Source organism: Arabidopsis thaliana, chromosome 2 (assembly GCF_000001735.4).
Source record: "Arabidopsis thaliana chromosome 2, partial sequence".
Classification (NCBI taxonomy): domain Eukaryota; kingdom Viridiplantae; phylum Streptophyta; class Magnoliopsida; order Brassicales; family Brassicaceae; genus Arabidopsis; species Arabidopsis thaliana.
The window spans coordinates 10,351,272-10,375,186 of NC_003071.7; the positions used below are offsets into that span (position 1 = coordinate 10,351,272).

Genomic DNA, 23,915 nt, shown 5'->3' on the forward strand with positions numbered 1-23,915 from the left:
AGTAAGCTATCAAAGTTCATCACCTTGATAATAATATTCATATCTTATAATCTTAAAGTAGGGGTTTGTGCAAAAAAAGCTTTCAACTTATCAATTTTTGCAATTTAATCATCTACATTAAAAAAATGCAAACTAATAATATGAAGTTAATAATAATACGCAATGTAACATTTTTCCGCTACCGTTAAGTTTGTAATTGTTTGAAAAATAATATGTCAAACGAAGCCCTCGCGACGAAGAGTTCAACTCCACCTTTAGAGTTTTTAAAATATAATGTATGTGAACGTGCAGACGTTTACAATCTTATTATATAAAGTATGGTTTTCAAAGTTGCTAACTCAAAGGATTGTGCCACGTGTCAAGTCAAACGATCAGATGTTTACATGTGTCATTCAAAATTTATTTTTTTATTCTCTAAAAAATAGAAAATCTTAAAAAGTAAACAAATTTACATATACTAATTTATATGTCTATATATTTATAAACAATTAACATTTATTCAACAAAAGGAAAAATAACAAATTTGTCTTTAACTCATGTAATCATAAGTGAAAATAGAACATTTTGAGAAAAATAGCTTAGTTTATAGGATTTAACTTTTCAATTATTTTCATTTATTAATTTTAACTCATTTAATATTAATTTGCATGATGTAAAATTAACTTACGAGATTACGGCATATATAGAAAATATATTTTCAACAATGTTTGGTTTCTAAATATTTTTGTGGATTTCTTTTTTTTATTAATTATTAGCCCTAGGCGTTTGGGTATCCGGATCGGGTATTTTGGGTTCGGGTTTTCGGGTTTAGAAGTTTAGGACCCGTTCGGGTAATTTAAGATTTCGGGTCGGGTTCGGTTTGGGTTCGGGTTCGAGTTTATTTATATATTGAAATATCAAATTTTGTGTGCAAATCTATTAAATTACTTAAAATTTCAAAAATTTCCAAAACAACACGAGTAGTTTTGCTTGAATATATCTAAAAATACACAAAAATAACTAAAATATCCAAAAAATCCTAATATTTTCTATATATAAGTATAAATATAACTAATATATACTTATATTTGAAATATGTTTGGATACCTATTCGGGTTCGGGTTCGAGTTTTTCAGATTTTGAAGTTTAGACCCGTTCGAATATTTGAAAATTTCGGGTACACCCGCCTAAATAGACGGGCCTTATCTAGTATACATATAATGTTTATTCCGTATTTTCGGAAGTACGAGCTAAAGTTGCAAAAATTGATGAAGTGGAGGTTTTTTTTTTTTTTTTTTTTTTTTCTTTTGCAGAAAACCCTTTAAGGTAGTAAAGAAATAGTTTCTAAATTTTCATAATTTTAAAGCTCTAAGGATAAAAAAAATACATATAAAAAATAATTAAAAAAAATTTAAGCTCTTTGGTTTATAAATGTAGAATTATTACAAAATGTATTTACATTTTATAAGTAATACAATCAGCTATATTTAATATAATATAATATACATAAATTTTCTTGATTAATGGTAAAGTACTCATTTCTTACCTATTAATGATTACAATATAATATGATCACTTTCAAATTTTTTACCAAATATCAAAACCCAACCAAAGAAATGTAACCAAATAACTTTTACTTTCTCTTACACAGTTCGATGATTCACACATCCTACTGTTCTTCGATGCCATCATGACTCTAATGGTTTACAACAACAACATTATCCTCTCTAAGAAAAACAACCACACTTCATTTTCTAAATCTCTCGGATTCCAAAACTTCAGACGCTTTTTATGGTGATTTAGTCACAATTTTCTCGAAAATTGACAGTTCTTCCAAATTTTACCTTATTTTATTTATTTTCATAAAAGGGCACATTATCCATTTACACAACTCATACAGATGATTACAATAACTTAATTCCACAATTTTACCAGTCCAAGCCCATTTATTAAAACCCATCTCACATACCCAGTAATCAAAACCTAACAAAGGAAACCTAGCTAAAGATATTTATACCCTCGTTTCACACATCTCAGACTTTTTATCGCCGCGGCCGTAAACATACATCAACAATGATCTATTCTCTCAAAAAAATCACCACACTCTATGTTCAAGAAATCCTAGATTCCAAAAATCCAGACGTTTATCATGATGGTTAAGTCATATCTTCCACATTTACACTTTTCAAAGATTGACTATGCTTTTACTACATTACTGACAGGTAATTCTCCAATTGACTCCACAATCATATTTATAGGGGTATTAATGAGAATTGGATTTAGATAGAGTTGATTGATTTTAAAATTTGATAGATTTGTTAAATTTTTCAAGAGCCTTGTTAAATTTGCAGGAAGTATCACCACACTCTGTCTTCAAGAACTCCTAGATTCCAAAAATCCAAACGCTTGTCATGGTGGTTTAGTCATATCTTCCATCTTTATCCTTTTAAAAGGTTGGCAATGCTTCTATCACATTAATGACATGTATATTCTACAGGGAGTATCACATTAATGACAAGTATATTCTATCACATTAATGATAGTTAATTTTGCAGGGAGTATCACCACATCCGTCTTCAAGAACTCCTAGATCCAAAAATCCAGACGCTTGTCATGATGGTTTAATCATATCTTCCACCCTTACACTTTTCGAAGGTTGGTAATGCTTGTACCATATTCATGACAGGTAATTTTACAATGGTATCCACAATCATATTTAGAAAGGGTGTTAATGAGAATTAGATTTAGATTGAGTTGATTGATTTAAAAAGTTGATAGATTTGTGAAAATTTCAAAAGTCTTGTTAAATTTGCAGGGAGTATCACCACATTCTGTCTTCAAGAACTCTTAGATCCAAAAATCCAGACGCTTGTTATGATGGTTTAATCATATCTTCCACCTTTACACTTTTCAAAGATTGGTAATGCTTCTACCACATTTATGACAGGTAATTCTACAATTGTATCCACATTCATATTTAAAAGGGATGTTAATGGGAATTGGATTTAGATAAAGTTGATTGATTTAAGAAGTCGATAGATTTGCTAAATTTTGCAAAAGTCTTGTTAAGTTTTCAGGGAGTTTTGGGAATTGAGAATCTCTAAAAGAATTATGTTGTAAAGATTTTAAGAGTTCTATCTATATCCATAATATATTACAATTTGTGTGTTTATAAGTTAAATTGTTAGGAATTCATTTACTAGTAACACTAGATTGAAATTAAATTATATAGTATCAATGAAAACCAAAAATTTTAATAATGTACAATACATTTTGAATAGAATTTAAAAATAATCATACCCATAACCATAACAATGGATTTATAGAGAATATGAGAATCCATAAACCAATATATAAGAATAGAATCTAATCTTTAAATTTCCATCTCTCAATAACCCACCCACCCCTTCCCTGACGAGCTATCCTTTCATATAAATTTTACGTATAATTATAATCATACGTATTCAGTTCCACACTTTCACCCATCTACGCCTAATTATTAAAACTAATCTCACTTGTCCAATCATTAAAATCCAACCAAAGAACCATAACCAAATAAGTTTTTTACCTTCACTTATACACATTTCTGACTACTTTTCACTGCCATCGTGACTATGACGTCAACAACGTCCTCCCCTCGCAAAATTACTACACTCGATTTTCAAAATCTTTTGGATTCCAAAATTCCAGATGCTTCTTATGATGGTTTAATCAGCTTCACAGAGATTGGCAACACTTTTACATCATTCCTTGAATATCTAAAATGAAGAAACATCATCATCACCAATTTAATGAGTTATCCTTACCCAGTTATTAAAACTCATCTCACATGCCCAATGATCAAATCAAACAAAAAAAACTAGCTAACGAAAAATTTATCTTCTCTATCACCCATCTCTGGCTATTTTTTTAAGAAGAAAAGGTGGCTAGTAAAAACTTCATCCAAAAGTGTTATTTTGTCTGTACCTAGCAATAGATTTACATCCAAGCTAGGATTAAGTTTCCGACATAACAGAGAGAAAAATAAACGTATTTCACGATGATGTTTTGACAAAGATCATGCAATTACCAACATAGCAACCACGTTTAATGGAAATTTCTTACATTTATTATAGATTGCATAGCAAAGAAATTGCTAATAAGTACCATCAGGAAGATACAACTGGTTGTTCCAGCAATTCAACTTGAATCTTCATTTTCTTGTTCTCGTTCATCATCAACATCATTCTTTTTTTCTTTGCAACAACTATATAAACTTAAAAAATTCCTTATAGGAACCGCTTAGACATGACAAGTAGATGTTTTTTTTGTTTTTTTGTATAACAAAGATGTTTCGAGCCTAGGTCCGTATATCCCTTCAAGCCAGGGATTATCGCATTTTATATGGATCCCTCTCAAGTATTACTGGAACCGACAAATAGATACTTCTTACTTGCTAATGTGATATGTCTCACCTCCAAAAGTACGATCATTCCATATAGTGAAGTATTAACCATCACATGAATCCTTACACTGCCTTCCAAATCAACAATGTAGAGCGACTTTCCCTGCTTTGAACGTGTATCTAAGTCTCGGTTTTCCAAGATTCTGAAAGAGAATACATATGAATATATTTCATAAAACCATATATCACATAGTAATAATCAAATTAAAGAAGAAAAAACATTGGTAATTGTAGTCATGTATTGCTTACCTTTTGACTTCGTTAGGATCAGTATAATACTCGCCTTCCCCCACAAAGTTGCTAGAGAAAACTTGATCCAGAAGATTCCAATGTGTTATCCAATGAATGAAACTGCTATCCATTGTAGCACACTTATAGTGTCTGCATAAAGGTTCAATGTCTTCGTCTACTTTTGTTTTTACACCTGAAGTAGTCGCTCCAATCTTAAGCCCACTCTCATTTGCATTGCTTGCACCTCCCAAATTGGTGAAAGTTATCATCAAATTATTAAGATTCTCATCATTGTTAAAAGCATTTTTGTTATCCAAATTCATAAACTCATAGTAGAACCCCTTCATGGCTTCATCATCATATATCAACTCTCCTAGGTCTGCCTAGCCACAACTTGAGTCCCTAACCAACAGATCTAATAGCTGAAAGTAGCTTGATCCCGAAGAATTTTGAGAGGTCATCGAATGGATCCCAATAATATCAGTGTTGGTCCGTTTATGAGACTTTTTCGGCGGTAGAGTGTTAATGATGGTTTTAGACTTAGTGCCCAGAACCCAAGGAGGCATTGGAGAACAGTTTTGGTTAAACCTAAAGGAAGAGTCTTCATTCTCCACATAAGTTGATGGAGAAGTGTACATCTACAAGATAGAATTAGGACAGACTAACACCAGATATGAGCTCACCAACAGAATAGAAGAGAAGACATGCGACGGTCGAGTCATCGATTGTGGTCTGTGTGGTTAGATTGCAGAAATGAATCTTGATGGTTGAGTAGAGCTCACCGGCACCAATGGATTATGGAACAAAGATGATGAAGGAATTATTTGGGAAAGTTGGAGAAGATATGCTACGACTAAGTAGTCCACTGTGGTCTAAGGCTGAAATGCGGTGACCAGACTAGAAAACATGTCAATGGTGGTCCTTGTGAAAGGGTTGACAAAGAAGTCTAGGGAGACGGTGACACGTCGGATCTCTGGCCTATGTGAGTGCTAAAACAATTATGGTATTGGTTGCTTAAAGGTGTCATATTGCCACTACGACTTTGAGAATGGTGAATGGTTGTGGCAATATGACTTTAAGCAGCCAATAATATAATCTTTTTAGCACTGATGGTGGCTAGAGAACCGGCATGCCACTGTCTCCGTAGATTTTTTTTGTCAACCCTTTTGCAAGTCCCACCATTGATCAATTTTCCGAGCGGGTCACCGTATTTTAGCCTCAGACCACGGTGGACTACTCAGTCTTTGCCTACCATCTCCAACTTTTTCGAATAAGCCTTTCATCGTCTTCATTCCATAATTTGAAGGTGCCAGTGAGTTTCAATTGTTGTCGTTCATTTTTTGCAATCCAACCAAGGATCAAAGTCGATGACTCAGTTGTCGCATGTCTTCTCCTCTATTCCGCTGTGAGCTCATCTCCGATGTTAATATGTCCTAATTTTTTCCTGTCGATACTTCTCCATCAACATATGTGGAGACCGAAGACTCTTCTTTTAGGTTTAACCAAAACTGTTCACCATTGCCTTTTTGGGTTCATGTCACTAGGTCTAAATCCATAAGCAACACTCTACCGACGAGAAAGTTTCATAAATAGACTGACACTAATATCATTGGGATCCATTCGATAACCCGTCAGAATTCTCCGGGATCAAGCTACCTTCAGCTATTAGGTCTTGTTGTTGGGGACTCAAGTCGTGGCTCAGAAGGCCTTGGAGAGTTGATATATGATGATGAAACCATGAAGGGGTTCGATTATGAGTTTGGATAACAATAATGATTCTAACGATGATGAAATCCTTAATAGTTTGTTGATAACTTTTACCAATTTGGACGGTGCAAGCAATTTGAATGAGAGCAGATTTAAGACTAGATCAACTACTTCAGGTGTAATAAGGAAAGCAGGTAAAGACATTCTATGCAGCCTTTATAGGAGTGCTTCAGTGGATACAGTTTCATTGACTAGATAAAGCATTGGAATCTTCTGGGTCAAGTGTTTTTTAGCAATTTCGTTGGGAAAGGCGAGTATTATACCGATACTAATGGAGTCAAAAGGTACGCAATACGTGACTACATTTACCAATGTTTTTTTTCTTTAATTTTTATTATTACCATGTGATATGGTTTTATGACATTTATTCATATGTATGCTCATTCGGAATCTTGGCAAATCGAGACTCAGCTGCACGTTCGAAGCACATAATGTCGTGGTACGTTGTTGATTTGGAACGTAGAGTCGAGATTCTTGAGATGACAAATACCACTATATGGAATGACCGCATTTTTTGAGGTGAAACATATCAGATTAGCAAGTAACAACCATCTATTTGTCGGTACTTGTGAGGGAACAATAGAAAATATGTTAGTCCTTGGCCTGAACTGATAAATGTTGAGAATTAATATTAATATATTAATTTGTTGTTTATGTGATTTTTCTTTCTTTTCATTTTTATGCAGGAAGAAAAATTTGCAATTCAACGATTTCGAGCGATGTAAACTATCTAAAATTGTTTGAAGCGAATTTTAATTAAAATTTTTTATGATTGGTTTTAAATGCTTACAACCGCAACATCGCTTTTTAAAAGATAACGTTTGAGGGTAGTAGCGGGAGAACCGATAAGCGTATCGTATATGGACATTGTTGGTGAGAGGTAGAGGTTCTTGAGATATGGGGTTTTAAAGATTGTCTATTGGTTGATAAAGATCAACAATCATTTTGATTATTTGTCGTGATAATTTGGATTTATATATGAAAGAAAAAGAGTAATATGTAAACATATAGCATGTGTGTGAGTAGAGTTTTTCTTAAGAATATTGTTTTAGTAATATTTGATTAATCGGTGAGTTTGTATATCACTATATTGAACCGAGCATGTTAATATAGTTAGAATGTAGTTTTGAAAATATATAAAGTTTAGAAAACATATACCTAGTGAATCTTACGAAATATAAATTAGTTTAGAAACCTATCATTTGGAAACCATAAACCTACCGCCGTAATTTCGTGGCTGCTTTTGGAGGATTGTAGTTTAAGTTACTATGTTGTCGTGGCACAGCCTAAAACCCCAATACCTTCTCTAACAAGGAAAAAATGCACTTATCACAATGTTTTAGTATAAAAAGTTAATAAATACACAAAAATGTTAAAATACTAAATAACTAACCAAAAAAAAAATTTGGTTCTTGCGTAAAATGTGTGCTTGGTTTTATTTGCTGGATTAGATAAATTTAAAGTAACTCATTTATTGCAAACCATTCGAAAATCAAGAAAATGTTTTCACTCTTCGTTAATATGTTTTAATCTCTCTTCTTTCTCATCCGTTAATCTTCCTACCAAACCTAATTAAGAACCAGAGATTTTGCAAACTTGTCTGAGATTCAAAATTGAATTTGAAACACGAGTGAAAAATATGCGTTCAATGGTTACAAAAAAACTGAAATGTGTAAACGAAATAAATATTTTTATATTTTGTTTAAAGACTGAGTAAGTTCACAGTCACACTTGTGTTTTCTTCCGCATTGTTCAATTTTTTAATCATCTTTTTTGGGTGTGAAAACTAATAATTAGTTAGGGTAACTGAAAACTCACTTGGAGAAACTCCTTTGCAGGATAACTAATAGTCATGCCTACCTAAGCGTGGATACTATCGGGGTGATCAGCCTATACAGTTTTTACACTCCCTACATATCAAGAACGTCAATTCACCGAATAAGATTCAATGATTTGTGTTGGCTTACAAAATATGAAGCCACGTTGAGGTTTTGAATCTTTATAAAGCCACGTTGAGGTTTTAAATCTTATATGTATATGATCCATCAATCTTGTGGAATCCTATCTTTTTGGAAGACGAAGCTTCAATCATGTTTCACTTCCTTACTCTTTCGTTGATAGGCTCATGATTAAAAACAGGACTCATGACATATTTTGAACAACAAAAATATATATAACTACTACACGTTTGCTTCAGGTGTATTTCATATCCACTACAAGAAATATCGATATTGTTATTGTGTTTTTTTCCAAAAGTATTAGCACTTCACTAAATATTTTTGGGCTAAGTATTGGTGGAATAAGTGATTTTCGCTTCCCGCTTAGTGATATTTTATCTTAGCGTTGTTTTAATGCTATTATACAATAACTAAAATAAAATTTTATTTTTCCGATAATTTAATTTGAATGGTGTTTTGGTGGGAAAAAAAAAATCATTTTTCATAGCAGTTATAGAAAATGAGCTATCTTGGTGTTCTATCAATGTATATAATTGTTATAGTGATATTAAAAAAGAGTTAAAACCTAAAGATTGAAGACTCATTTCAGTCAACACTTGGATCTCTCTCACCTTGCATATAGGCGAGAGTGTCGTATCTTTTACTTCCTTGGTACATCTCAAGGGCCTATTACTTTAAAATCACCAGCACGTTAGGAAGATCTTGTCATGGTTCCAACGTTAAAACAAAGTGATACCATTTTAGAGAAGATATTTGCAATACTCCTAAGACCAAAGCAACTAGTAAAGAACTTTTAATAAATAGAGATCGGAGTGGTGAACAAAAACTTATGTATTATGTGTAGATGATTCAAGGCAAAAATTTACCCGGGATTTTCCACTGAGACTTCGCTTGATGATCCACATAATCTGATCCTTCTCTTTAGCCCTCCCATATGGTCACTTCTGGTATATCTAGTATTTTATCATTGTATTGAGCATGCTGAAAAAAAAAACACGAAAGAAGAGTAAAATAAATTAAGAAGATCATACAGTTGAATTAGGAGAGAAAACATATAACTAATCACCCCAAAAAAAAAGAAGGAAAGGAGAAGCACCTATGTATCTCTGATCTCTCTATGGATTTATACTTTAGTTAACCCTCATTATAAAAATTGATTGATTACTAAATTTTATTTTATTTTTCAGTGGTAAGATAAATATGTTGACAACAAATGAAATAAGATATTGCAGGTTAAATTAACCAAAATGAAGTAAGATATTGCAGGTTAATTTAAAAGTTTGGTTAATTACCAAAAAAAAACTCCTTTTGATAGTAAAATACTCGCTATTATCTTTTGTTCGTCAAGATGTTTAATTAAAGCTTTTTAATCAAAATCTTTTAAAACCTGATTAAAAACGCTACTCCAAAATAATTAATGTGCGAGGGAAAGAAATGGGCCTTTAATAACAGAAATAGCACTGTGTTCATTTTTTGTCGTTTTCTCAAAAGCTGCTTAGTTCCGACGAATCCTCCGCACAAATTCACCGGCGACGAGCGAAATTTCGAGAATCGCGGCGACTAGAAGTACAAGGATAGTGATACGAAGATGACTAAAGCAGTAGATGGACTCACATTTCCGATGTCGAGAGTATCGGAGTCAGCTTCTCGACTTAAAACCATCATTTCCGATATGCTTCCTCGCTTTACTGACGATTACTCCGACGACCTCTCTGTTCGTCATCTTCTTCTTTTTATTTTCATCTTCCTCTTTGTTCTAGAGACGATTCTTAGGTGTTTAGTTCGATTTCCTTGGTTTTTACTTGTGAGCTCTTGTACGCACTCTTCTCTGCTCGCAGAAGTAACATTATCTTCGTCGTCTCTCTAATTTATGTGAATTTTACCCGATGGATTTGATATTGGCGCTTCTCACCTACTTTTTCCCTTATCGTTTTGATTGTTCGATGCAAATTATCATCGATTATCGTTTAGCAGCTCTTGTAGAGGTTATGTTGCATAATGATTTTGGAAAATCTGAGTTACAGGATCCGTAATAGGGCTATGTGTATGTAATCACTTTGTGTGGACTGGTTTCATCTTGTTGAATTGTAAAATTGATCCGTGGGAGCAGAAATTGCAGGTTGATGAGTGTTTTTGTGTGAAGATCAGGTAAGTTTGTGTTTACTGATGAATCAGCTTGTTTCAGGAGTATGTTACGGTGCTTGTTTGTAATGGAAAGAGTCAGAGACAGGCAAGCGAAGATTTGGAGGCATTTCTTAAGGAGCAATCTTGGAAATTTGTTGTCTGGTTTGATATTTGCATCCCCTCTTTGTTGGCTTGATACAGGTATTGGTGACTTATATGACGATTTTGATAGGTGTTTTTATTTTCAGCTTGTGGGAGCTTCTAGTGAAGTACTTCTCTCAAAGTAATTCTGCTTCTGGACCTAAGACTGATGTTGACTTTGGCTCTAATGATACTCTAATCAAACAAGGTTTAAGCTCCAGAAAGTATGATGATTATGATTGCAAAGCTGCCGATGGTACTAATTCGATGAATGTAAGACTACGACATCTGCTTCTTTCATATGTGTGTATGATGCACCAGTTTTTTTGGTCATGGTCTTAATGTGAATGGCTTTGCAGGAACAGCTGATATCAGTTACTGCTCCCATAGATGACATTGAGGCTCCTGTATCACCAAAAGTTGAAAAAATGAAGATGTCACGACAAGAGCTCATTGATAGCCCTTGTACAAGGGCACGGCGAAGAAAGAAAGAAAATTGGAACTCGTCTGGTTACTCTAGAAAAGTACTGCGCTCTGTCATTGTTTCAGCCACTCAGCAACCATGTGATAGGAATCCTGCTAAATATGAAAAGGTTGGAAGGTTAATAATTTCTGGTTCTGAATTGGTTTATCAATTGTTTATGCAATTTCCATCTCTTAATTGATCCTTGCACATATGTGAAGCAGTCTATGAATGAAAGGAGTAGAACCCTAAAGAAGCGCCCATACTCACCAGAAAGAGAATTGGATTCTCGGTTTGCTCCTTCAGGTACTATTTTGCTTCTTGACAAGTTATGATCTTCTGAATATATGACGAGTGACATTTTGCACTAATAAAAACGTCTCAGGAAGAGCTGTGTCTGCAAGATACCATGATGCATCTCTACACCAAGAAACGGAGCCTCATGTTAGTGTTTGGGATCGTTTGGGCCGAGCAAGCTCCGAATGTGTTCTTGACACAGAAAGCCGTACATTGTCTAAGTTTGGTATCCAGACACGTGAAACAAAAGTGCATCAGCAGCATGGACCAGTATTTCCTGCAGCGTATAGTGAACAACATAGCGAGATATTTCAAAGAGAAGTTCTTGCAGTTGGTTACAGGCACAGAGTTCCCCAATTCGATAAAGATAGGAAACCCAAGAGTGAAACTATCACATCCACTGAACCGCATATTGCATATAACCTCAGCAGAAAGAGACGTTATGGCATGGTCAGCCCCAATTCAGGAGAGTTTAGCTATGTTCCCCAATATAAGCAAGCTGAACAAGATTTTGAAAAGCCAAGCCTGCTCTCCCATCAGTCAACAAAGCAAGATATTTTTTCAGTACGTTATATGATAGTTATGCTTTGTTGCTGTCATTCATGTGAATATAGATTCCTCACATTTCAAATGATGCTGTTTCTTCTTTCTTTCATCAGGAAATAAAGAACGTGAAAGAAAAGATGCAAGAACTAGAACTCCGAATTATTCAATCAAAGCAGTTGAAGAAACAGAAAGTTGAAGAACGCAAACCCTCACCACAATCTGGTATGGAAACTTGGTACAGCTAACATTTACCCTCCATTTAGAAGAAGTCATTTCCGCTTAACTACTTCCCTGACTGTCGCGCTGCCTCGTTGCAACTTCTTTGCAGGCGAATCACAGTATCAGGAAGATGTCTCAGAATCAAGAGTCATACATGTTACTAACGTAATCCTACAGGGTTCCCTCTTATCTTTTGTTTTTGCATTATCTATTTTCCTTAATACACATGAATCTAAGATTGAGAAATTATCCAATTCTCTCGAATGCATTCTAATTTTGAAAACTCACTAACACTTGAAAACATCTGGAACTTATCAGGTATACTATGCAGCAAAGAAAGAAGCTATATCAATGTTCTTCAGCAGCAAGTGTGGAGCTGTCCAAAATGTTATAGTTGTAACTGATCCAGTAACTCGCCATCCAAAGGGGTAAAATCCTCTCTTCCTTCTAACATCTTGTTCGTTGCAATAGACTATGCACAAATTCACTTTTAAGCAAGAAATCGTCCTTATCACAAAAAAATCTTCTCTTCTCCAGTACTGCTTTTGTGACTTTTGCTACAAAGGAGTCAGTTGGCAAAGCAGTAGCTCTGAGCGGCACAATGTTCTATTCAAGACCCATCAAGGTTAAATTCAATTCTTCTCTATCTCCAAAACCATATTACTTGTTTCTGACACAACCTAAGTAATCCAACTTCTCTGTTTTCCAACATTCCAGGTTCGCATGCACGTGATAGCTTCTGGAGTAGTGTCAGCAGCACCACAGATAGTTACTGGAAGTTAAACCCAAATGAATGGTAATACACAAAGAGCCTACAAACATCACCTTAACAACGCCGTTGTACAGTCCCTACGTGTAGGAAACAAGTGAAAGTCACAATCAGTTCCACTTTGATCAAATTTTAGCTCACTGTGAACATATTTCAGCCCTTTTGCGTTTCATGAGACAGAAACATAGTGGTGGATGATGAATTGACTGAGAAAGCTTATAAGAAAGAGAAGCGAAGGAATGCTAATAAACAAACACTTGTTGGGACACAGAGTTCCCACTTTCGATTTCTTCTTAATCAACACAAACGAAAAAAAGAAAAATAAAACTAGAAATCAGTAAGTCTAAAATGGTGGTGGTGGGGTTACTTACTTCTCCTATCTTGAGAAAACAAAATACATTTCATATTTTTATAGATACACAAACACACACAGAGACACATAACTGACACACAAACTTATATCTAAAGCCCTTTTTCTTATATCTTCTTCTTCTTCTTTCTTTCTTTGTTATTTTCTTGAGGGGGGGATTATTTAGTCAATCGTCATCGGCTGGCTCAAGCAACATCTGAAACGGGCTTTTCTCGCTGTCGTCATTATCTCTGTTTCTGCAGCTTCAAGCAGCTTCACAACCTCCACAAAACATGGACGGACTTCTGGATTAGCATCCCAACATCGAGTCATAATGTCACTCAGCACCGGGAGACAATCGTTTGGGACTGTTGGACGCACTCCTCTGTTTACAACCGCAAACGCTGCCTGTACAGCTGTCATGTTCTGGAACGGTAAGAGTCCTGTGATTAACTCCCACAGCACAATCCCGAAACTATACACATCCACTTTTTGATTGTAGGCTCTATGCTGTATCATCTCTCTGCATCAAAAGAAACATATTTTTCTATTAATGTAACTTGCAGAAGGCAAGAATGATAAAGTGCGTTAAAAAGATCATGTGTCCCTTTGGAAACTTACGGAGCCATCCATCTGTAAGTTCCAGTTTCTGGTGTCATTCCTTCGGTTTGAACTTCAATTCTTGCAACACCAAAATCTGCAATCTTGATGGACTTATCTGCTGAGATGAGAAGGTTATCTGACTTGAGATCTCTGTGTATGAAGTTGCGTCCATGGACATAAGCCATACCCCTAGCAACATCCAAAGCCTGTTTAACAGCTAACTTCAAAGGGACGGCTCGGTTCTGTCTCCTAGTCAAAAACTGCCTCACTGAACCTCCTTTGGCGTATTCAGTCACTATACACCACACCATTGGCTTGCGACATGCACCAATGAACCTCACAATGTTTGGGTGCTTCAAATTAGCAAGCATAGACACCTCTTGCTGAAACTGTTGTTCCATGAACTGTGCCTTTTCTGGGCTGTTCTCTGGCCGCTCAAGTATTTTGATAGCTACATCTTCACCGTTGTATGTCCCTTTGTATAATTTACCAAAAGCCCCTTGAGCAAAGGCAGGACCCATGTTGAGTTTCCTCAGATCAATCGTCCACTCATCATAGTTCGTCAGCCCTTCAGTTGGATACCTGGTATCCATCAGTGCTTGAGCCAAAGCATCATCATTCAACGCATGGGTAACTCTTCCCGGGCGAAACACGCTTTGACCAACCGAGAGTGAGTAATGGCGTACAGGCTTCAAACCCGGGTGGCCAATAAGAGCATCGCTGGAACCAACGCTACTGTTATCCACAGACATTGAGACAGATCCTCCAGCGTTACTCGTCTGCATACTCTCCATGGACATGTTTGAACCTTCATTAAGTTTTTGATAAAACTCTTGCGTAAAAGCATAGTAATTGTTGTCGTTGTTGTGATGATTCCCAACAGCAAGCACGTTGAACTTTGCTCCTTCTAGCATCTTCCCAATCTAAGATTCACTTGTTACGAATTCTTTGACCAAACTGCAAGTACACACAAATAAAATCTTTAGACTCAAAGATAAACACAAACAAGAAGCATTAGCTCAAAAACTGGAAACAAAGTCTCATTAACAGCACTAGCCATCAGTAAAATGATCTTACTATCATCAAAATTAACATATCAAATATGAAAGACTTGCTTCAAAAATGAAAACAAGAACCTTGAAACAAAAAAAACAGCTTTCGCTCTCAAAGACCATGCACATACCCAAATTAAGACAAACGAGCTAGTCAAAACGAAGAAACCAACTAGGTTAACTATTTACCATAAGATTCGAAAACTTTCATTAGTAGAATCAATACCCATTACAGAAAAATCAAAGTTTATAACTTTAAGGTCCTAACAGAGATAAAGCTACAGATCATGACTCTGAGCCAAAACCCAGAAGAAAAAACATAAGAAAAACGCAGATCCGATGAATCAAGTACTGAAGAAGAAGAAATTAAGGTTTACCTAGAGCTACTAAGCCCAATAAAACAGTCGATTACACGGAAGAACACATGAAAGACGCTTCCTTCTCACCCGATGAGTAAACGATCGAAGAGAAGAAGAAGATAGTGAAATTACAAACCCTAGTTCATCGAATCGCAAACCCCACTAAACATTTTTTTATATACCTCCGAATCAAAAATCAAATCCAGAGGTTGTGATGAAATCAGAAACCTAAGAAATGAAACGATGAAATAAGTAGAAGAAGAAGGAGAAGGAGAAGAAGAGTCTCAGTCGTCGTTTCCCATTTACTTTCTCAGCTTTTGATTTTTTGTTTTTCCTTCCTTTTTTGTTTATTTATAATTTTGATCCTTCCTTTATTGGCAAATTCTTTTCTCACTCCCAATCTCACTTACGGAGAGTGTATCACACGTTCTTTAGGATAAGACACGTGGCTTGTTTCAATTCGGTTTTACGAGGTTGTCGTGTGAGGCGGCGCGTTGCCGCTTTAAAGCTACGGTTACAGTGGTCTTTTCTGATTCACGCTTGTCCTCCCTTCTTTACACAAATTATTATTAATTTGCCTAAACCAGCAACTTTTTTTTTGCCGTTATAATTTCTTTTCTCCTCTTTTTCCTCGAAAACGTCCATTTGTTTTTCTCATATAAAAAATAGAATCTCGTATTTTTTAAGACCTATACAAAATAAAAAATTATAAAAGCATAAATTGTTTATCTCTTTACATAATTAGAATTCGGTAAAAGAAACTTTTGAAACTAGGGAACAAAATTCTTATGTTGTGATAAATTAAGTAAATGTTTATAAATGAATAACTCAATAACGTGAATTTTTTTTTTGGAAAATTCTCTAAAATACTATATTTTTTAGTTTTTGTTCTTAAATACAATCACTATTTTTTTTCTAATAGTACAACAAATTTAATATTAAAATGACTCAAAAATTCTTTTAAATGATGGAAATATAAACCTTAAATTAGAAAGAGCTAGGCAACTCAAATATACATATTTTAATTTTATTTGTATTTCATTTTGGTTGAATAAATATTTTTATACAAAACCTTGTGATATTATTGAGAAGATAAACTAGTATTGGCATTTTTGGAATAAAAACATAACAGTGTGGTATATTACAGTATTTCTCTAACAAAAACTAATGTTGAATTAATGTTTATGTCCATATTTACAAATTAATAAAATAATACAATTTCAACATCATATTTATTGTAATGATTGAGATTTTTAAAACAAAAATTAAGAGACTAACGAACTTTTTTTATAGAGCCGACATTTAAAAAGATCGGAGTTCGATCCAAATTTGTCATACATGTCAGAGGTTGATATGTTTCTGTAAAGTTAGTTGTTTGAAAATAAGAAATAACACGTGTGAGAAATTTCATTCGACGGTTTCACTTACATTAAATTCGTTTCATCTTCTTTTGTCTCTTTTCCCAAAAGTTATGATGTAAATGCTCCAAATTTGTCATACATGTCTAAGAATGATATGTTCCCTTACAGTTAACTGATTGTTCCTAGGAATTAACACAAAAATTTTGTACTTTAAGGTTTCCCTAGCATTAAGTATCATCTTAATCTCGTTTTTGGTTTCTTCTCTCCCAATAGTTAAGACGCAAATACTCAACAATCTATTGTACATGTCAAAGAATGATCAGTACCTTGAAAGTCAGTTAATTGTTCACAAGAAAAACATGTGTCAAGAATTTCATTCTACGGTTTCCTTGTAACACAAATGCTACAAATCCGGTATACATGTTAGAGATTGATATGTTCCCTTAAAGCCAATTCTTTCTTTGTAGGAAACAAGTTGTGTAAATAACTTTGCTCGATGTTTTCCTTGAATCAAGTATTCTCTTGATATCCATTTGTATGTTCTTTTCTAGAACTGAAAACGTAATTACTCAAAATATCGTACATGTCAGAGATCGATCTGTTTCATTTATATCAGTTATTTTACTAGGAATGAAATAACACGTTTAGAGAATTTCCCTATACGGTTTTCCTTGCATTAAGTTCGATTGATCTTCTTTTGTCTCTTTTCTCCTAAAAGCAAACAACGCAAATACTCCAAATTTGTCGTATATATATCAAAGATTGATATGTACATGTCCGAGATTGATATGTTCCCTTAAAGTTAATTGATTGTTCACAAAAAATTACATGTGTGACAAACTTCACTTTAAAGTTTCTCTTGCATTAAATATTCTATTAATCTCCATTTGTCGGGTTTCTTGGGTTTCTTCAAATAGTTTAGGCGCAAATGCTCCAACTCTACCGTACACAGTTGATTGTTCACAAGAAAAACAAGTGTCAAGAATTTCACTCGACGGTTTCCTTGTGTTATACTCCCTCTGTTCCTAAAAGTTTGATGTTTTGAGTTTTTTTCTTGTTTCACAAAGATTGATGTTCTACATCAACATCATTATTATTCTTATTCTTTGACCAATAAAAAGAGGAGAGAAATATAGTTAATATTATTAAACTAACAAAATAATAATATTAAAATGTAAAAGTTGGTTTTCTTAATTTGGATGAAAATCCCACAACATCAAATTTGGTGGAACAGAGGGAGTATATATTTTTCTTCGATTGTCTCTATCTTCCAGATTATAAACCCAAATGCTTCAAATCTGGCATACATGTTAGCGATTGATATGTTCCCTTAAAGCCAATTGTTTGTTTGTGGGAAACAAGCTGTGTGAATAACTTCGTTTGACGATGTTCCTTGAATCAAGTATTCTCTTGATATCCATTTGTATATTCTTAATTGATCAAAATATTGTACATAACATCATAAAAATGGGATATACAAATGTACTAATTGTATATACGCATCATCTATGCTTTATACCTGTAATGCTACCAAGTGGTAATTATAATATACAACATTCCTTCATCCATAAGGGATATAGTAGTACATACTGCAACACTAGTGATCTTTTTTGTTTGAGTTTGCCTTGAGGGCAAACATTAATGATCTTATACAAACTCATTAATTGAATTAATTCTTTGTTGAAGACTATGCTAATACTTGGTTTAAACTGCAACATTTGGTTTTAGTGAAATGGGGATACCTAAGTTTACGGTCTTTGTCAAGTTTGTTGGTACACCTCGATCTAAGGACTGCATTATCTTTGACATGTGTTGTTAACCTTAGCAGCATATAATAAAGGATCAGTTCCTCCATACTGAACTAGATATTAAGTTACATTATAAGCAAGATTTGTACAATTTTAACACTTTCTCCACAAGGGAAAGACACTCTATTGCATCTCCTTATACTACGAGCATGCAAATTGAGGATTCAAGATTGTTGTCTCTGTAAGTAATATCTGAATCATGTAATTGCCTCTTCTTGTGTGTAGATTAGTTTTTCTTTACTGAGGCACTGAGATAGAAGCACCACTCATATGTTCCTGCAAATGGTTAGTAAAGAAGAAATCAGTAGGTGAGTATAGTAATATATTCGAGTTTCGATTTTCGCTTTTAGTGGTTCTCACCAGTTTCAAAGAACTTTGGCTACCAGTTGGAGATGGTAGAGGGCTATTGCCGACTACTACAGAATGTGATGATTCATCAGCAAGTGTTCTTAATCTATTTAGCTCAGGCAAAATAACTTTAGCAAGATCAGGTCTATCTTTTCTCCTTAGCTCTGCACATTTAAGAGCTAATTTAGCAAACTCTTCAGTGTCTTCCATTGGCCAATCAGAAACAACTGGATCGAGTAAATCAACCAAAGTTCCTTTCTCTAGTGCTCTCTCGACATAATGAGTTAGACCCATTGGTGGTTTTGCTGTTATCAACTGTAGAAACATAATTCCAAGTGAGTAAATGTCTGATTTCACACCCAACATTCCTGTTTGTTGATACTCTGGGTCGATATAACAGAATGTGCCAGCGGTTGAAGTCATGCGGTATTGTGTCACTGTGTCTGCAACTGTTGGAGGGACCAATCTAGCTAAACCAACATCAGATATCTTGCTGACGAAGTTACGGTCTAGCAAGATGTTTCCTGGTTTGAGATCACGGTGAACAAGAGGCTCAGGTTTAGCTTGGTGCAAGAACAACAATCCAGTGCCTATCTCTGCAGCGATTCTAAATCTCATCTGCCACGAGAGAGGTGGACTGTTTCCTAGTCTGAAAAGACGATCTTCTAAGCTCCCATTAGCCATGAACTCGTAGACTAAACATCCGCATTCCGGACAAGCCCCAAGAAGTAGAACCATGTTCGGATGCCTAATGCAGCTCAATACCTCGACCTGTGTTTTCAAAACTCTAAAATGAGAAAGAAACAAATGAATAAGGAGAAACTGATGTGACTTTATTACAAGATGTCATTACCTCTTGTTGAAATTGCGATCTTCCTTGAGCTGCATCGGGACGAAGAACTTTAACAGCCACTGGTGTATGATCAAGATAACATTTGTAGACAGGTCCATAACCACCTTCTCCAATCTTATATTTCTCAGCGAAAAACTCTGTTGCAAGCTCAATATCTTCAATGGAGTACTTCCTATACCTGACATCTGAGTTTGCTAAAGCGGTAAGAGCCTTTGTTTTCTCCTCTGACTCTTTTAAAGCTTTCATTTCCGCGTTGACTCTCTTCTTAGCCTCTAATTCAGCAATCCTTTGAGCTGCTTCAGCTGCCTCCATAGCTGCTTTTGACTTTGCTTTCTCTTTCTCTGCAATGGCTAATGCTGCTTCCTCTGCATTTCTCGCTTCTTCTAGTTTTCTCTCTTCTTCTAACTTCCAACGTTGAAGCTCAGTCGCCTACAATTACCAAAACATGTTTTAGATTTTTGAAAACCATAAACACTTGTTTTTACAGAAACTCTTACCTTTTGTTTTGCTGTGAGTGCTTCTTTGCAAGCTGTACTATACATTTCCATAGTCTGCTTCAACTCCAGTTTAAGCCTCCTCATCTCAGCCTCTACATCATCCTGCTTTTGGTAATTTTCAGAATGTCAATAACACTAGTTATATACCAAACGATTAAGATTTTATCAGTCTTACTATTGATTGAGAGGCGGATGAAAATCTTTCGCTCTCGAAATCAGTGGGTGAGTTCATATCCACTGATCTCCTTCCATAGTTGGAAGACTGATCAAGGCTAGAACTATAGTCCATGTCTGAGAAATTTGAAAGCCTAGGAGGAGTTCGGCTTGGATCATTGTTGTCATATAGAGAAGGGAAGATACGGTCAATGCTTGGTCTTCCGGAACTGATAAAGGATATGTCTGATTCTGGAACAGTTAAATCTCCGTATGATCTACCATTGCCTCTTCTTGTAAAAGGAGATCTGTGTTTCATACATGGAGATTTCAGTTTTATGATCATGTCTAAATGAAAACACACACAAGAGTGGTTTTTACCTGAAGGACTCTGATTGATCGTCTATTGACCTGCGTTGTTGATCCTCCATAGACCTGCGTTGTTGATCTTCTACAGACCTTCGTTGGTTAGACTCAAAAGACCGTCTATCGGCTGCAAAAAAAGAAGATTAAAAACCAAGTTTTAAGGTGAAACAACAAGTGAAAGAAGTTTTGTGTGTTTTAACAACCTCGCAGACTGTTAGCGGAAGTAGAAGGCATAGGTTGAGGAGGCTTTAAGCTAGGTGGTTGAACTGAACTGCGTAGAGGAGCAGTCATGGGTGCAGAACGAGAAGCTGATCTCATTGTTTGAATCTTTCCTTTGGAAATGATATAAACCGTGCAGAAATCAGGAGCGTTTTTTGTTATGCTGCCTGGAATATCTGTAGGTTTGTTGAACCTGCAAAATTTTCGTAATCCAACATTACTTGAGAATCAAGATTCAGCCAGAGAGACAAAGAAGGCAAGGAAGTGGTTATTTTTTATACCTGAGAAAACCACCTTTGCTGGAGGAACCAACTACTAAAACCTCAATGGCCGCTTGGTTTACGTATTCGACCAATGCTTTGGCAACATCGGACTCCTCAAGCAACACATCTTGGCATTGAATCTGGACAGTTTTCATTGCACATTAACGAGATAAAGGATATATACAAAAGAGGAAAACAAAAACATAATGTAAACCAAGAAACTCACGTCTTTGCGTGTGCAGAAGCAACGGAAAGGAAGAAATATTTCTTTGGAAATGCCTTCTGGATCTCTGCATACCAATGAAGAATCTTGGCTCAGCTCTGAAACAAAATCACAAAGCATCAGAAACAAAGAAATCGAATGAAAACAGAGAAAAGAACGAAAACGAAGAAGATAGGGTTTGTTTACTTGCAGAGGAAGCATGAAGAGAAGCGCTATTATTCAATGGAGAAGGTCGAAGCTTGACGTGGACAAGAATGACGGATTGGCCTCGCTGCAACAAATTATCAACAGCCCATTTAAGAGCGTGTTGGCTGCTTTTGTCTTTGTCTATTGCAACAGCTACAACTCCGCTAGACCCTCCTTCCTTGACTCCCACGTTATTGTTTTTCGGCATCCACATCTTCGTCTCTCTATCGCTTTCTCTCCTTCAGGATTCAAGATTCAGAGCAATAAAGAAACTTGAGAAGATGAAATCGAAAGAGAGAGAGAGACGTGTTTTGAGGTAGGTTCAAAGATGGTTTCTCTATTTTTCATTTTTTGTTAAGAGAGCGAAACAAGAGGATACAGAGAAAAGAGAGTTTCTATAAAAATAAATTTTCTCTTGTTTCGTCTCTATCTCTCTATGAACGCTTCTCCTTCTTCTCCGCCTCTCCTTCCTCTTGATTTCTCTTTCCTATTAACTGAAACTTTCTTCGACGATTTACAATACCAATTTGTGTATAGATTAATTTCCACGCAAGTAACATATAAGGTATGTCCAAACTTCCAAAAAAGAAAAGAAAAAACTTCCAAAAAAAGTAAATGAAAAAGAACACAGAAGGAGAAACCAGAAATTCCAAAGCACGTGACTGGTTTCTTATGGAACAATAAAAACATGGTTATATACTGTTAATACATACCACTTGCAAGAAAGACTCTGTGGCCCAATGGATAAGGCGCTGGTCTACGAAACCAGAGATTCTGGGTTCGATCCCCAGCAGAGTCGATTTCTTTTTGCTAATTTTTTATTGCGAATTATTTGAAGGCTCGAAGCTTAAAAAGGCCCAAAGAATCTCATGAAGATTCTGTTTTTGGTCTCTCTCACTCACAAGTCTCACATAATCGAAAGCTCGCAGAAGTCAAGAGGAAGAAGATGAGTGGTACAGTGACAATGCACAGTGTCTTCGTCTACGGCAGTCTCATGGCGGACGACGTCGTTCGTCTCCTCCTCAACCGTATCCCTCAAACCGCTTCCGCAACCCTCCCTGATTTGTACGATTCCATCTCTGCAAAATCGATTTTCTTTGTTGAAATTGAAAAAAATTGATTGGTGATTTTGAGATTTTTGCAGCCATAGATTCAGCATCAAAGGTCGTGTTTATCCGGCGATTATACCAGCTAAGTCTGATAAAGTCTCTGGAAAGGTCAGGATCCGAATCAGATTCTTACTCATGCCTTAAGGATTGGGAAATTTTGATATTGTTGTTGTGCAGGTGTTATTTGGAATCACAGATGATGAACTTAATGTTTTAGATGAGTTTGAGGATGTTGAGTATGAAAGAGAGAATGTTCAAGTTTTGTTAACAGTGAGTCATTCTCAGATTCATTCTCCATCCATTTCTATAGAGAGAAAAAAATGTGTTGTTGTTTTTGCAAAGATTCAAAGATGCAAGAACAAGAACAATTCATTTGTTCTCTATATTTGATTTGAATGCAGAGATATTGATATATATGTTTACAGGATAGTTCAGACGAGAAACTGCAAACAAAAACCTACGTTTGGGCCAAGAAAGATGATCCTGACCTATACGGGACATGGGATTTCGAGGTTAGCTATCTTAATTTGTTCATAGATTAGGCTCTCTGGATCATTACTTGTTTGAATTGTGTATGTATATATATGCTTTCCATTGTACTTTCCACAGGAATGGAAGCAACTTCACATGGAAGGTTTCTTGAAGATGACTAAAGAATTTGCTGAAGAGTTGAATTTACCGAAATCCGAGATATGACTCGCCGCTACATTCGGATCAGTAAATGAAATCTGGTATAGTTTCCTCAATGAATTAGTCAATATATTCTTGGTGTTCTCTCTAGGAAGGGTTAGATTCTTCTTCATGAATACACATACATGAGGGGGATTTGGGGTTTTGTGGTATTACTTAATTCAACTGATAAGGAATAAGAAAACAGCTACAGATTCTTGTGCGGTATGTTATTATACAATACACATATAGACATGTGTTTAGCTTCGATTGTTTGTTCGCATTTATCTTTTACGAGAGCTCAATTGCTACTATGTTTGAGACGAATTGTGTGAATTTTCCACAATACTAGTAAGTAATACCAAATCAAGATGTTATTGGAAATTATAAAGCAAAAAGTGGACAACAAATGTGTTGTAGATAGCATCAAGTTTTATTAGCTAGGGAAGGTCATATGTTGTAGACAATGTGCTTCTATCTTAGTACAGAAGATAGATTATTAACTGAAGCATAGTGAAAGCGAGTGGCAACCAAAGCTTCAAAACAAAGACCCTGCAAA

The 23,915-nt window shown here is 35.3% G+C and overlaps 5 protein-coding genes, 2 long non-coding RNA genes and 3 other non-coding genes across 13 annotated transcripts; 6 read left to right on the forward strand and 4 right to left on the reverse strand.

Annotated features, from left to right (window-relative positions):
* Positions 1 to 2,036: 2,036 nt before the first annotated feature.
* AT2G00770 lies at positions 2,037 to 2,965 on the forward strand. The gene is made up of 4 exons (NR_143679.1): positions 2,037 to 2,201; positions 2,331 to 2,432; positions 2,535 to 2,665; positions 2,795 to 2,965. It is a non-coding gene; the product is annotated as an uncharacterized misc_RNA (transcript).
* A 1,193-nt stretch (positions 2,966 to 4,158) lies between these two features.
* AT2G24340 (sequence-specific DNA binding transcription factor) lies at positions 4,159 to 8,275 on the reverse strand (the record flags this gene model as incomplete). The annotated part of the gene is made up of 6 exons (NM_127996.1): positions 4,159 to 4,214; positions 4,412 to 4,566; positions 4,673 to 5,037; positions 5,062 to 5,292; positions 7,212 to 7,337; positions 8,240 to 8,275. The coding sequence occupies 6 exons, from the start codon at positions 8,273 to 8,275 to the stop codon at positions 4,159 to 4,161; spliced, it is 969 nt and encodes a 322-aa protein (NP_180011.1).
* MIR5639 lies at positions 5,511 to 5,892 on the forward strand. Its single transcript, NR_140265.1, has one exon. It is a non-coding gene; the product is annotated as a microRNA ath-MIR5639 precursor (primary transcript).
* A 1,507-nt stretch (positions 8,276 to 9,782) lies between the features above and the next one.
* On the forward strand, positions 9,783 to 13,221 carry AT2G24350 (RNA binding (RRM/RBD/RNP motifs) family protein; the record flags this gene model as incomplete). Of its 2 annotated transcripts, NM_127997.4 has the most annotated exons (11): positions 9,783 to 10,093; positions 10,565 to 10,665; positions 10,752 to 10,917; positions 11,004 to 11,237; positions 11,332 to 11,413; positions 11,493 to 11,968; positions 12,064 to 12,172; positions 12,279 to 12,334; positions 12,488 to 12,597; positions 12,707 to 12,794; positions 12,887 to 13,221. In NM_127997.4, exons 1-11 carry the CDS (start codon positions 9,968 to 9,970, stop codon positions 12,950 to 12,952), a joined length of 1,614 nt encoding a protein of 537 aa, NP_180012.2. In that variant the 5' UTR covers positions 9,783 to 9,967. The 2 variants fall into 2 exon arrangements, with proteins under 2 accessions (NP_180012.2, NP_001323575.1); NM_001335932.1 differs by having other exon boundaries at positions 9,783 to 10,665; positions 12,887 to 12,952.
* On the reverse strand, positions 10,071 to 10,588 carry AT2G08020. The gene has a single exon (NR_140266.1). It is a non-coding gene; the product is annotated as an other RNA (long non-coding RNA).
* AT2G24360 (Protein kinase superfamily protein) lies at positions 13,180 to 15,631 on the reverse strand. Its single transcript, NM_127998.3, has 3 exons — positions 15,320 to 15,631; positions 13,909 to 14,847; positions 13,180 to 13,810 (listed from the first exon to the last, which is right to left on the reverse strand). Exons 2-3 carry the CDS (start codon positions 14,802 to 14,804, stop codon positions 13,471 to 13,473), a joined length of 1,236 nt encoding a protein of 411 aa, NP_565568.1. The 5' UTR covers positions 14,805 to 14,847; positions 15,320 to 15,631; the 3' UTR covers positions 13,180 to 13,470.
* On the forward strand, positions 14,827 to 15,343 carry AT2G08025. The gene has a single exon (NR_140267.1). It is a non-coding gene; the product is annotated as an other RNA (long non-coding RNA).
* Positions 15,632 to 18,146: 2,515 nt separating the features above from the next.
* On the reverse strand, positions 18,147 to 22,111 carry AT2G24370 (kinase with adenine nucleotide alpha hydrolases-like domain-containing protein). The gene is made up of 10 exons (NM_127999.3): positions 21,579 to 22,111; positions 21,396 to 21,490; positions 21,188 to 21,309; positions 20,891 to 21,099; positions 20,703 to 20,814; positions 20,344 to 20,629; positions 20,169 to 20,270; positions 19,672 to 20,100; positions 18,831 to 19,589; positions 18,147 to 18,746 (listed from the first exon to the last, which is right to left on the reverse strand). Exons 1-10 carry the CDS (start codon positions 21,790 to 21,792, stop codon positions 18,708 to 18,710), a joined length of 2,367 nt encoding a protein of 788 aa, NP_180014.2. The 5' UTR covers positions 21,793 to 22,111; the 3' UTR covers positions 18,147 to 18,707.
* Positions 22,112 to 22,298: 187 nt separating this feature from the next.
* AT2G24390 (AIG2-like (avirulence induced gene) family protein) lies at positions 22,299 to 23,740 on the forward strand. 3 transcript variants are annotated; one of them, NM_001202662.1, is made up of 5 exons: positions 22,299 to 22,643; positions 22,723 to 22,795; positions 22,865 to 22,945; positions 23,113 to 23,199; positions 23,297 to 23,740. In NM_001202662.1, the coding sequence occupies exons 1-5, from the start codon at positions 22,525 to 22,527 to the stop codon at positions 23,381 to 23,383; spliced, it is 447 nt and encodes a 148-aa protein (NP_001189591.1). In that variant the 5' UTR covers positions 22,299 to 22,524; the 3' UTR covers positions 23,384 to 23,740. The 3 variants fall into 3 exon arrangements, with proteins under 3 accessions (NP_001189591.1, NP_001077953.1, NP_180015.3); NM_001084484.1 differs by having other exon boundaries at positions 22,457 to 22,643; positions 22,729 to 22,795; positions 22,865 to 22,957; positions 23,297 to 23,681; NM_128000.4 differs by having other exon boundaries at positions 22,460 to 22,643; positions 22,865 to 22,957; positions 23,297 to 23,727.
* Positions 22,305 to 22,377, forward strand: AT2G24380. Its single transcript has one exon. It is a non-coding gene; the product is annotated as a tRNA-Arg (tRNA).
* Positions 23,741 to 23,915: the final 175 nt, after the last annotated feature.

Bases quoted from the DNA above. Each gene is read 5' to 3' on its own strand.
- AT2G24360 (NM_127998.3), bottom strand. From the start codon at position 14,804: ATGCTAGAAGGAGCAAAGTTCAACGTGCTTGCTGTTGGGAATCATCAC. The intron at 13,811-13,908 runs GTAAGTTTCCAA...CTTTTGATGCAG, and splicing joins ACTTACAGATGGATGGCTCC to AGAGATGATACAGCATAGAG.
- AT2G24370 (NM_127999.3), bottom strand. From the start codon at position 21,792: ATGTGGATGCCGAAAAACAATAACGTGGGAGTCAAGGAAGGAGGGTCT. The intron at 20,630-20,702 runs GTAAAAACCACT...TATGAAACACAG, and splicing joins GATCAATCAGAGTCCTTCAG to ATCTCCTTTTACAAGAAGAG. The intron at 19,590-19,671 runs GTAATGACATCT...TTGAAAACACAG, and splicing joins GATCGCAATTTCAACAAGAG to GTCGAGGTATTGAGCTGCAT.
- AT2G24390 (NM_128000.4), top strand. From the start codon at position 22,525: ATGAGTGGTACAGTGACAATGCACAGTGTCTTCGTCTACGGCAGTCTC. The intron at 22,644-22,722 runs GTACGATTCCAT...AGATTTTTGCAG, and splicing joins TCCGCAACCCTCCCTGATTT to CCATAGATTCAGCATCAAAG. The intron at 23,200-23,296 runs GTTAGCTATCTT...TACTTTCCACAG, and splicing joins ACGGGACATGGGATTTCGAG to GAATGGAAGCAACTTCACAT.